General features: G+C 33.9%; 1 protein-coding gene across 5 annotated transcripts in view; it reads right to left on the bottom strand.

Moving 5' to 3' along the window:
• ATRNL1 (attractin like 1) overlaps positions 1-15,920 on the bottom strand; it is a 464,278-nt gene that overhangs the window by 326,926 nt on the left and 121,432 nt on the right. For all 5 annotated transcript variants that reach the window (XM_029958558.1, XM_029958557.1, XM_029958556.1 and 2 more), the window contains exon 19: positions 13,541-13,678. In XM_029958558.1, coding sequence (XP_029814418.1) covers positions 13,541-13,678 — 138 coding nt within the window. The remainder of the gene's footprint in view (positions 1-13,540; positions 13,679-15,920) is intronic.

Genomic DNA, 15,920 nt, shown 5'->3' with positions numbered 1-15,920 from the left:
GATATAGTCTTGCTCATGCAACTAGGTTAAGTAAGAAATACCAAGTATAAACTTATACTAAATCCAACACTTTAATGCTCAATTTCACTGTAAATGTTCACCTATATTATCCATTAGTCTACTCATGTGAGAACTGCCCTACAGAGACTATTTTCTACATTAGTAATATTGCAAAACTGTCTAGTCACTTAATTTTCTAGAAATGTGTATTTAGCTAGAAGCCCCTGATACACTTGGAGCATTCAACAATTACTTTTATAGGAAATACACACATTCAACCTTTGAGACAGGCAATGTAAAAGCAGACAGATGTGCCCAATAACACTTTTGCAATATCACTAATTGAGTAGCATTAAAATTAAGCTAAAGAACTTCTGTGAAGCCATGAGCAATAAAAATAAAAGTATGAAAAAAAAGGGAAAAAAATGCTATTAGAAAGGACATGCAAAAATGGAACTGTCATTGTATAGTAACACAATTAACCTTCATAATAAATCAGTCTCATTGGACCAATTTGCACATATATGTATCACTGATTTTATTTTCATCCCTCTTAGTTTATCTTACAATTTATCTTTCTTTGGTCTCCAAACCAATTTATTTTTTATAGTACCATAATAGCACAGAAAAGAAAAAACCATGTGTATTAACACAGTACTAAGGACTGTGAGACATACAAAAAAGGTGAACAGAAAAGACATACTTTCAGGATTTATGTCACCAAGATATGAAATTTGCATAGGCAAAATATGCAGGAATCAACCACCAACCACCTAAATTGCATATATAAGCCTGTATCACGTATGTACCATTTAAATCAAGATAGATAAGCATTTTATCAGACCAATACTGGATATAAATTTGTTCTGGAAAAGACAGGTATGCCAAATCACCCTGGCAGACATTTCTGTAAAATTAGACACAATTTTTGGAGCAGTTGTCCCAGACCACAGCCTGCCCTCAGCTCTTCCTTGGCATTTTAGAGGCTTAACCTGGCCTCTAAGGCATTAACCTGGCATTACAGAAATGCTCTTCTCAGCCACTTCCCATTCAAAAAAAGCAATTCACCAAAGCCTAAATGTGATTTTATCTTTTTTTCTGGAATTTATAGTCATAGCAAAACACAGAGAATTTCACTCAACCGTGAACTAAGTCTGAGATCAGGTGACTGCTAATCAGACAGTTACTTTTTCCTGAAAAGCAACACCGTGTCACACAGTCAAACAATCTGGAAATCCCAAGTGTCATTTCCTTAGCCTTCTGGATTGACACATCCATGCCAGAAGTAGGACATTTATCCTAATAACCACACCCCCTCAAAAAAAAAAAAAAATCTGGGAAACAGTAAACAGGTTGATTTTCTGATGCAGAAAACAAAATTTAGTTTGGCTACACCAACACAAATCCTATGGCAACCTCAACAATTTAAAGGTTTGTATTTGTTCTTTAGCCATTTTTACTGTGGTAGAATAGCTCTACAGTGCTTGTATTTCATTATTCCTTGACTTTAAAGCACTCATCCAGAAAAGTGAACTGATTTTTTTTTTGTTTATTTGTAATAAATACCTCTCAAACAATCATACTAAAGCTGTCTTTAATCATCAGGAACTAACAGCATAGCGACAGCTTGGAAAACCATTATTCTGTTTTATACAAGCAGATAATGAAAATGCAACACAGAAGATCAACACTGAAAGACAGGATATTTTTTCTCATTAGGAACTGAGTAGAATCTTAAACAACTAACAAGAGTCTTGCTGTGCCTGAATCTTTCATGCCAATACTGAACCATAGTACAGAATTTTTATAGCCTGCTTTTGGAATCAGTCAGAAATAATGTGCACAGTGGAGAGTATTTTCTGTCAAAAAAACATGCTGAACCAAAGTATTTCCATGTAAACTCATGAAATACAGTAGCACCAATTTCATTTTCTCCATGTAATCTGTGTGAAAAACTGAAATTTCTATACTAACTAAATTAAAAAAATTCCAGTGAAAACATTAATAAGAGCACTTTATTTGGAGAGAAGATAACGTGTCATACTTATCAGTTTCCTTTTCATTCATTTATTCTTTTCATTTCTAACTATAATACATTACTAAGAAATAAATAGCCTACAAATTTTACAGTGGGTAAAGCTGCAGATTTTGAGAGTCCAACTCAAAAACTGAACTCTTTATCAGATGTATAGGATAGTTCTTTAAGCATCTAAGCATTTAAAGAGATCTTTCTTTCACAAGCGTACAAGATGTAAAATGTTATTCCTTAAATTACTCTTAGTTTTTTCAGATGAAGAGATTTCTCACGTGAAAACATAAGAGAAAATTAGAATTAATTAAAAATAAGTAATTTCAGATCTGACAGACTAAATCTTTTATTAGGTTTAGTAAAAAAACTAAAAGAGTGGGTTTTGATGTTTAGTTATTTTCAAAGCAAAAACACAAAATGATGATATTGGATGCCTTCATCTTTGCATATCCAAACTAAGAAGTGTTTAAGATTTTTCTAGACACTAAAAGGTTTAGTACTTTTTTTTTTCAATTCAACTGTGTCTTTTTAAATTTTTCTTGAGAAAGACAGCAGTTTCTCTACTGACCATCTTGGAAATTTGGCCCAAAACCTCCTTTCATCAAAAGGATGCTACTCCCCCTCCTGCCCTTCCTCCCCCCCAGGAGAATATATTACTTGCTAAATTATAACAAAAAATTATTATAAGGCAGTATGGAAAGCAAAACAATTTAAAACCGTTCAGAAGTTATTCATAGCAGCTTTAAATGTAAAAAAAACATTCCAATCTAAGGTGAAAAACATCTGAAGTCAACAACTGGTGATTGCAACTATTTGTGTCTATTTGGTCATTCAGAGTAAAAGCCCAAAGAAAAGAAACGATTTCCACAATTTATCAGACAAAAAAGCCATAAAATGTAAAGAAGTCATCAAATCATTTCCCTCTCTTAGCCATTAGGAGGTACAAAATGGGACTGATTTTTTAATGTATTCAACTGCAAGCCAAGCTTTTTTTCTCCTTAAATAACTAACGTGGTCTGGCATTGTAATGTCTTGCATTTAGCACTCAGAAAATGAAGACAGAATCAACTGCAATCAAAAAGAAACGCCATTACAAGTTTTTTTGAGAATCTTCAGTCAATTGAGAAATGAATTCCATGATGCCTCAAAATCTATTTTCTCAATAGGCAGAAGGGGTTTTTACCAAGACCCCTTTAGGAAAAGGGATGACCATTTCAAAGGGAAGAAATTACAAACAAACAAAATGCCTGCTTTTTCTGTTGCATTTGGGACAAGAAGACTGGCTGTAGTCAAATGCTTATCTGAGGATCAAGTAACACAGATATAAGAAAATGTCATCTCTAACTCACACCTGCCTGCCCTCAGTTGCAGGTTAGTGTTTTCTGAGCTAGACACAGGAGCTACACGAACTCTTGGCATGTCTTTCAATACAAGGTGAAATAGGTTTGTTTATAAGGGCCTGACAAAATCAGTATATTTCTGGACAGCTGATAGTTCCTTAATCATGCTGTGCCTATCTTCTCTAGGAACATCTTTTGGAAACCAATGGTTTTACACATTTCATCATGAAGGTGAACATACTGATATAAAGTTCAGACAGCACATCAGAAATAAATTTTATAAATATTCCTTACACCATAAAATAAATTTATAGCATGTGAACCTGAAAAAACCTCACAAAAATAAGAATGCAGAGCAACTCCTTCATCATTGTCAAAAACTATGTTACACGGGAGCACACAGGAGGACTTGATCACCAAGATCAGTGAAAGCAACAGAATTGTCATTAATCCTTGCAAATAGATAAAATAAGCACAGAGATAAAGGAATATAGTATAAATCAAAGTGCTGTCTCTCTTCAATATCTGTAAAAGTAATAAGGTGATCAATTAAATGATGCCTGAATTCCAAGTTCTCAGGAAAAGATGCTGAACAAGCACAAAATGCCTGTTATTTAAACAGATTAAGATACCACAAGTTGTCCCTACTCTTTATACTAGTTCAGATATTTTTGTTGCATAGTAGATCTAAAGAAGAGTTTAGATTAAGTTTATTAAATATGCAGAATTCTTTGTACATTTGTAAAACCTCACAGAAAGTCTTGTCTTTTTATCTTTCATTTTAAAAAAGCTACTTTGCTTTCACTCCACTTGAGCAAATTAGGATTAATTTTGCTGGATAGTGAAGTTACACTTAGGCAAAGCAACATAGTGTAACCATGAGGCTTAGGGAACAAAACTGCAATTAATAAAACTGGTTACTACAGATTTGACTACACAGTGGTCGTGCAGGATGGAAAGAAAACTTTGTTAGGCAAGAAAAAAATCTCTCATAAAAAAGACAATTTGACTAATATATTTTAATCACTGCTAAGGATAAAAAGAGTTTTAATGGTCAGGAATTTTAAGATTGGGTAGAACTTAACTTACTATAAAAGTCTTCTCTATGCAGTCATTTAAAAACATCAGAAATGTTAAATATGCTGAACAGATATCCTGTCAAAACCTTATGAAATCCCACAGCCACCCAAATAATGTCTCTCTGGGGGTTAATCATGTTACATTAAACAGTTTCTTCTTTTTTTTTCTCATAAAATTATAGACATCTAAATGTCTACTGACACTTGACACTTTCCTTGAAGTGTAACTCCGAGTCCTTCACCTAAGATTATTCTGAGTATAAGCAGGTTATGGAATACAAATATATCTATAAAAAGGTTCCTAATTTTAGTTCAAGGTTTTTGTTTTAATTTACAGTTACTTGTTCTAGAAATCATCCTTTGTAATACAGGTCTAATCTACAAAAAAGCAAAAAAAATTATATGTATGCACAACAATTAACAGCATATTGAGAAGCACATCTTGCTTGGCAGTCAAAAAATAACTGGAACAGTAATTTTTAAATATGTTTTCAAATATGGTTTTTGCCAGGTTCCTCAATTAAATTTTTCCTGTGGCAATCCACTTCTGGTTTAGTAGCACAGGACTTATTTCAAATATATTCTATTTCGAGTGAACTTAATCTAAGTTCATACCTAAGCCCAAGTACAGGTAAATTTTATTTACTCAGTGGTCAGACTATTTTGAACACTGTTCAATAAACAGCGTTCATTAAACAAAGGAAAATAAATTTGCAAATCACTTTGGGTGGGAAAAGTCTTCTTAAAAGTGTGTTTATTCTGAGTATTCTAACAATCTCTTGAAAAAGCAGTGTGAAGCTTTTCTTGAATAGCTTACTGTGCTATGATCTTACCTACTACTAAAACAAAATTCCAGCATTTTAGTTAACAGTAAGTGTTTTGATTCTACAATAAGGTATTTTATAAAAAAAAAAAACAAAAAAAAAAAAACCACAAAAAATTGTGTCATCTGTTTTCAATTCTTAAAAGAAAAAAATTAAAGAAAACAAAACACCACTACCACTGCAAAATGGGATTTCTTGACAGTCTCCTCATTCAAAAAAGTAAACCTTTGTTCACTTTGTATAGCATAAACAGAATCACATTTTCTTTTGGAATTTAGCACATGAGACCCTTTTATTTGTCTGAATAATCTTAAATTACAGTTTCTTATCACAGTTTTGCTATGAACTTGTGACCCACTGTTTCTTAGAAACCAAAATACAAGCAAACAGTAGAAGTGGATTTTTTTTTTCTTAATTCAGTTCCATATTATAGTACCTGAAGACAGTACAAAGAATACCATACTCTTATTTTTTTTCACCTATCATAAACGTTTAGCTATTTTTATATAAAATGTCTGTATTCACATAGACTCCTGTGGTTTGTGCCATAGGCCTCCAATCCACTAAACAACCTTTTTGTTCTGTGAATAACCACAAAGTGCTGAGACTAAGAGATGCTTTTGACTTTTTAACTACATAGACTTAGTCACTGTGAAAAGAGGGCTTCCAGAACACAATATTTAACCTAATATAAAATTTCCTTTAAATTTTAGACATCTAATACTGGAATGGCAAATGCATGATCCTGCATTGGTGAATTCCATAAATGCAATTCTCTACATGCCAGACCTTAAAACAGTTAAACAGAAAAACTATATAAAAACTCTATCCCAAGCTGCCATTTCATTCTCTAAGAGAGTCAAAACTCCCATCAATCCATACTCATTCCTATTTCTACTTTAGGAAGATGCAGAAGAAAATGCTACTTATACTTGTAGTTGAGGATATTGTGTTCCCACATTTCTGTTAAGTTTTTCTGGCAGATGACATTAAAAGCTTTTTGTCCTCATTCTTAGTCTTACCTTACATAGGACTCATTGCCCAACAATATAGACTTTTGGACCAGAAACCTTTTTGAAACAGAAATGTATTGTAGAAGATAAAAGACCAAATTTGCTGCTGTCTACAACCTTAGCAGAATTTATCCACTTACCTCTATTCTGATATCAAGTTAAGCACTGAATACCACTCTAATATTTTCTGTTAAAAACTAATCAACAAAACTCTACATAGTGATAGAGTTTGGTTTTTGTCCTTCTCATTAGTTTCACAGAAGTGAGGGTGCTGAACTCTACGGTCAACACAGGAGAAGAGCATTCTGGCACAGGTGGAATCTGGATTAAATGTACTGGAACAAACATCTTGAAGAGGAAAATATCATTGCAAACAGGGGTGGAAATTGCCTTCTGAGTAATGGAGGTGATTCCCATCAGAACTTTCTATCTCATAGCATCCTGCTTGTGCTAAAGACTTCTAGTAGCAGCAGATTCATGCAGCTGAATACATCATTCCCCATTTTTGAAAATTTACAAGAGAGGAATCCTTTCAAAAAAGGCAGAAAATTGTGGGGGTTTAAGTTATCTTAGTGGTTTTCTATTCTCCATACACTATTTATTAAAAAACTAAATGTGGTAATCCAGCTTGTTTTTAATTTACCTGACTTCAGTGAGTAATTTTATATGGCTGCCAGCCTCAGTAGGAGGAAAGATTAATTGCTTGAGAGCCAAAATTTAGATATTCTATTTTTTCTGTTTTCTTCATATAATCATTTTACATAGAAATGCATTATGTTATATTAATTTGGATTGTGAACATCCATCTTTTGTTTCTAAATAATACGTGATATGAACAAAGCATCAGGTCATTGCTCACTGAAGATTAATAGATGGGAACAGCTGCTTTTGTGCTATTAAAAACAACTAATACAGGCTAGAAAAACATCACTTTCTGTAGAAGCAGAAAATGTTAATGCAAATAAAGAAATGAGTACACTAGTTAAATTAGCTATATTTTTAAAATCTTTCATAGAATAATACAATCATCAAGGTTGGAAAAGACCTTTAAGATCAAGTTCAATCATCAACCCAACACCACCACCACAATCATCAATAATCTGTATCCTCAAGTACCATATCCACGTGGTTTCTGGACACCTTCAGAGATGGTGACCACACCACTTCCCTGGGCAGCCTGTTCCAGTGCTTGACAAGTCTTTCAATAAAAAATAATTTTCCCAATATCCAATCTAAACCTCCCCTGGTGCAATTTGAGGCCATTTCCTCTTGTCCTCTTTGAACAGTATTTGTTTTGGAGAGACAAGAAAGGAAGAAAATCAGTATCAGCTCCTCCATGGAGTATCATGACAAAAAAAAAAATGTTATAAAGGTTGCTACAGCTTAATAGGTAGACAGAAATAGTGCCAGAGAAAACAAACTGTAAAGTTACCAATTAGGCATCTTTCAAAGCTAGACAGAACCTAAATCCAAGGAGACCATTTTCAATTTGTTGCCATGATGAGTTTAACATCTTTCTCACATCTCTCTTTTGTAGACAAAAGAAGTAATGACTTGTGCCATCCTTGGCCTCTTCTCTCAAACCCCCACATCTCAGCTGTCAGTTACTCAGCAGAATAATCACATTTTCTAAGCAGCAAGATTTGAACACCATGGACTACCCTCCTGTTACTCCAAATACAACTTAGGTGTCAACAAGTCACCAGTAAGTGTTATTTTTTATTTTCTTAAGCAACACAAAAATAACAAATATACCCATCTCATTTCTTTTTAATCTCTTGAGGCATATGTAAGTTGGATGGCTAATGCGTAGATGTCAAAGTTTATGTGGAAGACATAGATGTATGTACACACGTATATAAAAATATAGGTGAACACATGTATAAAAATATAGGTGAAAAGTTACAAAAAGTTACACAAAGTTACCAAGTTACACAAAGACACCACAAAAGAAATGCTTTTACAGAGACAGATACTTTAAAAGAAAAAAAGATCAAATTTATTCTGTCCTACTCTCTATGTACTGGAGGAAAAAAACTCACCTCTCTCCTGGCTGCTGTGGGTGCTACTGGCTGATGCACACATAGTTTATACTCACTGCTAACAGGTTCACTTTTAACAATAATTTGAAGTTCTGGTAAAAAAAATTAATGTTTCCAGTAAAAAATTAACTTCACATTGTCAAACAAGATCATTACAAACCAAATTTGGGGGGAAGCATTAGAAATGTCCAATGTGAGATAGCAGAGAAGGCGACAGATCTCTGGAGGCAATAGAAACGCTGCAGACTTACTTAAAGAAACTCCACCCCAACAGGTTGTCTGGTCAGAGGCTTTTACAGGATGGTCATCAGTGCCTTAGACACTGAGCCTTTAAGGTTGCTCAGAGAACAATCAGTGCAAGTTAAAACACAATGTTCCTGCTGTGCTGGTACTCACAGTTTTCCTCCGACTGCAAAAGCAACAGCACTGGCAGTACAATTATGGGAAAACTGAACACTATTTGGGATGCTATCATTTTATGAAAAAAAATGGCAATACAGCAAAATGCTTATGTTATATTATTATTAAATGTATTATACATTCCTTGTGTGTATCAAAAGTTACTGTAAAGAATTTTTTCCTGATATCTCATAAATTTTAAGAATAATTTTTTTGAAAATACCATGCATAAAGAAAATGACAAGATGATAAGCAGCTAGAGCAATTTTTTTTAACACTGACAACAAGTAGATGATTAATAAGTTTGAAATCAATGCTAAAAAATGTTGCTAAAATGACACAAAATTGTTCCAAGCAATCTTCCCATAACTGTTTTATACTGCAGTCTGTAGTACATATATAACTCTATTTTTTTCTATCGGAATTTCTATAGAATTTCTATTAAAAAACTGTATATTTCCCGGATATGCAGTACATAACAGAATATGACCTTGAAGAAAACAAAACACTAAGAGAAGCCACCAGGACAGCAAGCCAGGACCTGTTCCCATCTACAGTCAAAGCTGGTTTGTTTCCAAGATAAATTAATATTTAATGATGCATTTTCTATTACTGAATTTTGATATTCATGCCTTCCAAACTGTACCTCAAATGGGACTCGACCAAAATTTAGAAAAAAATTAATCAAAGTGATTTGGAATATCTGTCTTCAAAGTCTTCAACACTTCAAGTTAAAAGGCTTCCCAGGTGTCCCATATCTCAACAGCTTCTCCTGCTCAGAAACACACAAGGCTGAGCTGTGCATCTCTTGTCTAAGCTACACCACAACAGAGTGTGAATGTGCCTTATTCTGCTCACTGGAGGATTTGAGTCCTTAAATATTTCTGTCACAGACTGACAGCACTGCATTTAAAAGTCCAAGGGCTGCTCATGGGTTTGTTTGGTCTGGAACCCCAAACCTGCCTCTTGCTAGAGCACTCCCTCATGTTCAGAACTCACCTCTGCCTTCCCTCTTATTTTCTTGCACATTTAGGTAACTCCTAAAAAGGATGCTTTAACTTTGTGTGGTACTATCGCTTCACAGTTTTCTTTGCCATACAGGGGTCTTAGATTACAAGTCTTAAGCATGTGTACAGGGTCTGGACTTCCACAAATGATTGTGCACTATCATTTATTTCCAAGAAGAAATGCAAGGTATTTTGAACAACTAAAATTATTTCATAATTTAAGGGTAAGAAATTAAATTCGTTTTCTATTATGGCTACCTTTTTGAAATTACAGACTACTTGAAACCATTTTTAATTAGTATAAGAACAGAAAACTGTAATAAATTATAGTCACAGAACTTCCTTTAACTTCCTAAAACACTTCTGTAATTTATTACTGATTTTTGTATAGAACACAGCAATGCATCAAATATAAAATAATTCAAACTATATATTAGTACAATGAAATGTCAAAGAATTGAAGGAGCACATACATCTTTACTGCAAGGCACATCTTAGGCCTACTGAATATAAAGTTCATTTTTACACCCAGAATACAAACTCTAACTCTCATTGTCTGTATTGAAAAGAGACTTCAACTAACAGAATTTAAATGAGTAACTGGTTTTAGGAATGATTATTTTAAGAAGAAAAAGAATAATAATCATTTTATAAAAAATATGATCATTGTCAAATTATTGCCCATCAGCAACCAACATACACCCTTCTGACACAAAAATAAACCAGAGTGCCACTTACAGAGTAAACCTTCATTAGATGCAAAGTTTTTTAACTCCACAATAACAAAAATGCTACAGATTTAAAAATAAGTAGTATGAAACTTAGTAACATCTTGGTAACATTCAGGACTCATAGTATGGCAAATATCCATAGCCATTTGGCTACATATAGATCATTTTCTTATATAATTGGAATGCTTTATCTTCAACCAGTAAATCCCTGCTTTCTAGATCTCAGACTCCCAAAACCCTATTGAAAATTAGGACTGGAGAAAGACACGTGGAATCAGCTACACCACTGCCCATTTCCAAAGCTAGAGATGTTTGAAAATTTCAAAAATATAATGTGATAATGCAGATTTCTTAACATCTTTAGGCAATCTATTTTACAGTTTAGCCAGTAGAAAATTTTGCTTGTATTCCAGCTTAGTCTTTCTTGTTGCAGTCTAACACCATTACTTCCTCCTCAACCAAAATGGGAAAGGGGGGGAAGGCATCTTATCATCATTCTCCCTTTTCAGCTTCCCTTCATGCATCTGAAGCTTGTTATTTTGCCTCCATCTTTTCTTTTTCCTTCTTTGAGGTTTGTCACATTTATTAAGCCTGCATCATATCAGGATGCAAAGCAAGTCCTTAAATCTGTTTCAAAGCGATTGAAATGTCAGCAATTATAGTGAGTGAAAATACAGAAAAGTCAATTTTTTTATCCATTCTTTAATCACAACTATTCAAAACCTTTTGAAACATGAATTATATCTTTCTCCTATAACAACTGTTACTCATTCCATAGTAATTCGATAGCATAACACGATGCAATACCACTACTAATGTATCAGTTATTTGACAACAGTTATAAAGCCATCATTATTACCAAAGTAGGAAAAAAAATAAATTATATTAGTACAGAATTTTTCCATCCCTGGACAAAGGTCAGAACAGAATTGGTCACTCAGAGGTGGAGAGTCAGCTTCTTTCACAGTTTTTTGAATGACCTCCTACAATTGTAACCAGAAAGGATTTAGGAAACTATTAACATAGTTAAGGGGAAAAAAAGTTTTCCAAGGACTACAAGGCTTGCTATGCATCTCCTTCTCCTTCCTTTCAAGATCATCAGGGATATAAGGAACAACACAGGCTAATCCAGCCTATAAAAGAAAAGGCAGGTTTTCTTGCAAATCATTTAATCTGCATCACTGACAGTCACAATAAGTTGGAGGTCATATTTTACATATAAGTACATATATCATGACAGCAGAAAACATAATATGTGCACTGAATACATAATTACTTTTGTCAGGACACTCTGAAAAGAATATTCTATGTCATAAGAATGTTAGGAAAGTAATTCTTAGTTTTTCTCCCAATGTACACCACTTTACCTCTCCACTGCAGAGATCAAGTACAACCTCTTTTCCCAGCTTTGACTGCTCTCCAATTCATAACTAAGTTATGCCCTTGTAACTATAGCAACTTGATATATGAAGAATATTACAGTATTAGAGATGTACTTTAAGAGTTATACTCATTATCTTGTCATTCCTTTAAAAAGTTTTCAATATGGATCCGCACAGAAATTACTCAGGAGCTCTGAGGAAAAAATGCACCACATGCTCAGGCAGACCTCATACAGAAGGCTTAGTCTTAGTATAAAAGAAAAGTTAGAAAGGTCCAGCCAGAAACTCAGTTGGCAGCAGCAAAGTGACACAAGGTGGAACAATAAGGATGACTGGCTTCGTGATTTTTTTTGTCCTTTGATTGGCTATTTCATATAATTTCCTGTCTTATTTTCTCTTTATTTCAGTCACACATAAGCTCAGCTCCTAGCTGGATTGTCCTTTCTTCCACTTATATTTTTTTCCATAAGCTTCTATTTTAATTTGCAACCATGCAGAATTTTTTTTCTGTCTTACCAAAAGCATTACCAGATTGAAGGAGGAAAAGCAAAACAAACCAGAAACATCACTTTCTTTCTTTATGTTTGTACAGTGCCCGATCCCAACTATATTCACAAACTCCACTTCTATTCCAGTAACATTGATGTGACTTATCTATGGATCACTGCTATTTTTTCCTGCAGAATTTGGGCACCTCTATGAGAGTAATCATGATACTGAAGAAAATCTAACAGTTCACAATGACTCGATTTTTCAAAATATCCTGAAGATATAAACATATTTATTATGGGCTTTATACTGCAGAATACATTATACCCATGCAGATAAAGCCTCAAAATAATTATCATTTTTATTTTTTAAACCATTCCTTAGTCAAAATAGTTCCTGTTAAAATCATGTCTACCAATAAAAATATGCGCTCTTACAGACTAGGTTTGAAAAAAATAAGTTGTAAAATTTATAATGTTACTGGTCTTATAAATTGATTTTAGTCATTATTGCACCATGCATATTTCACTAAAGGTGATGGAATGCTTATTCAGTTGATAGCTAATGTATCCCTGAAGAATAAAAGCTGTATGAATACATCATTTTGCCATAAAGGTGATACAGACAGCAAAAGAACATTTTGTCAACTTCAGGAAAAAAAGAGAACTATTAAGAATTATTTAAAGCATCATAAAGCACCAGCAAAACATTCGATTGTCAATAGGGGTAGACATTAATCTTTCCATCCCCTTGAACACAATTTTTACATATTGTGCCTGAGTTTACCAGATGGGAAGCTTTATGCATTGCCTACTGAGTGCTGAGGAACAAACAAACCCTTGAAATGAATAAATACACCTTAAGAAGCAAAGGTTCTGTTAAAGAAACATCAGTAATGGAGAATGGGACTAAACTTTCTAGCACCCTCCTAGATTCAAAGTCAACTACCTTAGTGAGTTTTCATATTGAATATATTCCTACTTCTGCCACTTATTTCTATGGGAAGGAGTTACTGTCAACTTTAAAACCATCCATGGAAGCAGAAAAGCAGCCCTACAGCAATATACAAAACCTATCTGGGTTACTGGACTTCATTCTCTCTTTCACTTCAAGGAGAATCCTCCAGTTCAGCAATGGAAAAAGTAAACATTGAACAGGAACATCATTTTGGTATTTTTCTCTTTCCTCCCAGGAGAAGGACTTACCTGTGCACTGTCCTCCATTTGTGGGATCCCCATAATATCCTGGCATGCACGTCTCACACTGTTTTCCTGTTGTGAGGTTTTTACATTGATCGCAGACATTGCTGTTGATGCAGGTGCTGTGGCCATTACACTGGCAAGCTAGAATATAACATTTTAAAAGCTACATTACTTAATAGCTCTTTGGAACAAAATCATGCCTATGTGATTACAAAATTGCAGTACAATGTAATTCTGAGTAGTTTAGTCCTGACTAATAACCAGCATATGTTTGTACTTTGACACAGAACCTCTTTAAAATAGCATTGCAACATCAATCCACACAAAAGACCACAAAAGCTGACTTTTTAGTCACATGTGGATTTGAAGTGTGTAAGAAAGTGGTTTTTTGCCATTTTTTTCTGCCATCCAGTCCTTATAGTTTTAAAATGCTGTCCAGTCACTTAAGAAATCTTTTAAGAGGTAGTAAGTCACAAACTGAGACTACATGAAAACCCCAATACCTATAATCCATTGTTAAACATTTGAAAGGCTACTGTGATGGAGAACGTGAACAACTCACAGCCAAATTTTTATCTACTGGGGAGACAGAACTTTCAAAATAAAGTAACAAAATATCATCTTATTTTTAACAGTTCTGAACCTCTTTAGCTTTAGCATACAAAACAATTTTAAGGACATCAGGACCACATCAAACAGCTCCAGACCCTCCTCACTACAGTTTATTTCAGTGAAAGGAAAAAAACTGGACTCTATTGACATATGTTTTGGGGTTTTTTTTATACCTGACCTTGAAAGCATAAAATTGCTTTTTGTAAAATAACAGCACTATAAACCACTGATCTTGCACCATAGCTCCACTCCAGAGATTCATGTTTTGGGAAAACTCAGAAAGCACTGATCACTATTGCAGCAAAATCACAACGTGAATCCTGCCAGAGTCATTGATCCTGCTGCCAGGTTTTGAAGGATGACCTCTCTATAGAGCGGGACCTCAGAGTTCATCATGCTCAGCAGATTAGTAAACTGTCAATTACAGCAGCCTGTCAAATGTCAGACCATGGCAAACCTGGGTGTAAGACTCAGCAGAGCACTCTTATCTCAGTAAGATTGTATTTTTTTAAAATTTGGATTTTTAATCTAAATGTCAAAATGATTCGTGTCTTGGCTAGGAGAAAAAAAAAAGATTCTCACTGCATGATTTAAAAGTTTTTAGATCAGTTTTATAATTTAGTAACTTAATATATTTACAGTCATTGCCAGGCTTGGCTCATAAACCATTAAACCTCCCCAGTTGACAGTCTCTTCCTTCCTTTGTAACTGTGCTCAGAGAATCTTGCAAACAAGTATCAAATGTTTCTGTACTATTAAGTTTTCTCGCTATTTTGACTTAATTCTCAAACACATTTGTGGTGTTCTCCTCCAGGAGGGTTCCCCTTCTGCAGTTTGTTACCATTCTCAGGAAATGCTACACAAAAGTACCATGACCTGCAGCTCCATTTTGGCTTTTGTGTAAATGTCTTACACATAAAATTACTTAAAGGAAATGTTAAAAAAAAAATACAGCCCAGAAGACCAAAAGTAAAACCAGAGTACATTAAATAGTTGTTCTATTAAAGTAAGATTGCCTAATTAAGACTGTATCATAGTCTAGAAAAAATGCTTTATTTAGTTTGAAACTCACTAGTTTTATGTGGCAAAGGGAAAAATACTACAGAAGTCATAGAATTAAAATTTCACTTGATGCAAAATTTCATTTTTATTGGTATTTCCATAGAATATTGTCTGTAATGAATTATACCAACATATTTTATTCTAAGCACAACAATCATTTGCCATACTTGAAACAAGATTAAAAAAAGACTAAGTCTGTGTAAGCCTATTGAACAGTTTGTGGTTTGGATGAAAATAAATAGTTTATATCCTACAGTTTGAAGATTATTCTGCCATACTGATGAATGGTTGGCTAAACCATTCATGTTCATTCATACATGCATTTAGTTTTCCTTGTAGTCCATATCCATCCTCTTTATAGTGCCTCTGGGCAATTGTGTTGGTGATAAATATTTTAAATTCATTCTCCTTTTCTGTCTGTTCAAATCTTTAAAATTAGTATTCAGCAGGTAGTATAAAAAAATATTTATTTTTGTGACTGGTCACTTTGAAATCAATAGTCCTCAAAGAAGCTGTCATAGTATTTTTTTAATATGAATAGAATTTTACCACATTCTTATTTTAACTGAACTATTATTATAAATAAAATTGCAAATACCATACATGAAAAGAAAAACATTGTTGACATCTCCTCCCATGAGAAGAGCAGTTTAGGTAGAACGCAAGCCCAAGATTCTCTTTAAAGTCTAAATTTCTCCTCTGAAAAGCA

This window comes from Manacus vitellinus, unplaced genomic scaffold (assembly GCF_001715985.3).
Source record: "Manacus vitellinus isolate BGI_N305 unplaced genomic scaffold, ASM171598v3 scaffold_15_pilon, whole genome shotgun sequence".
Lineage (NCBI taxonomy): Eukaryota > Metazoa > Chordata > Aves > Passeriformes > Pipridae > Manacus > Manacus vitellinus.
This window is presented reverse-complemented; position numbering and strand designations above follow the sequence as displayed.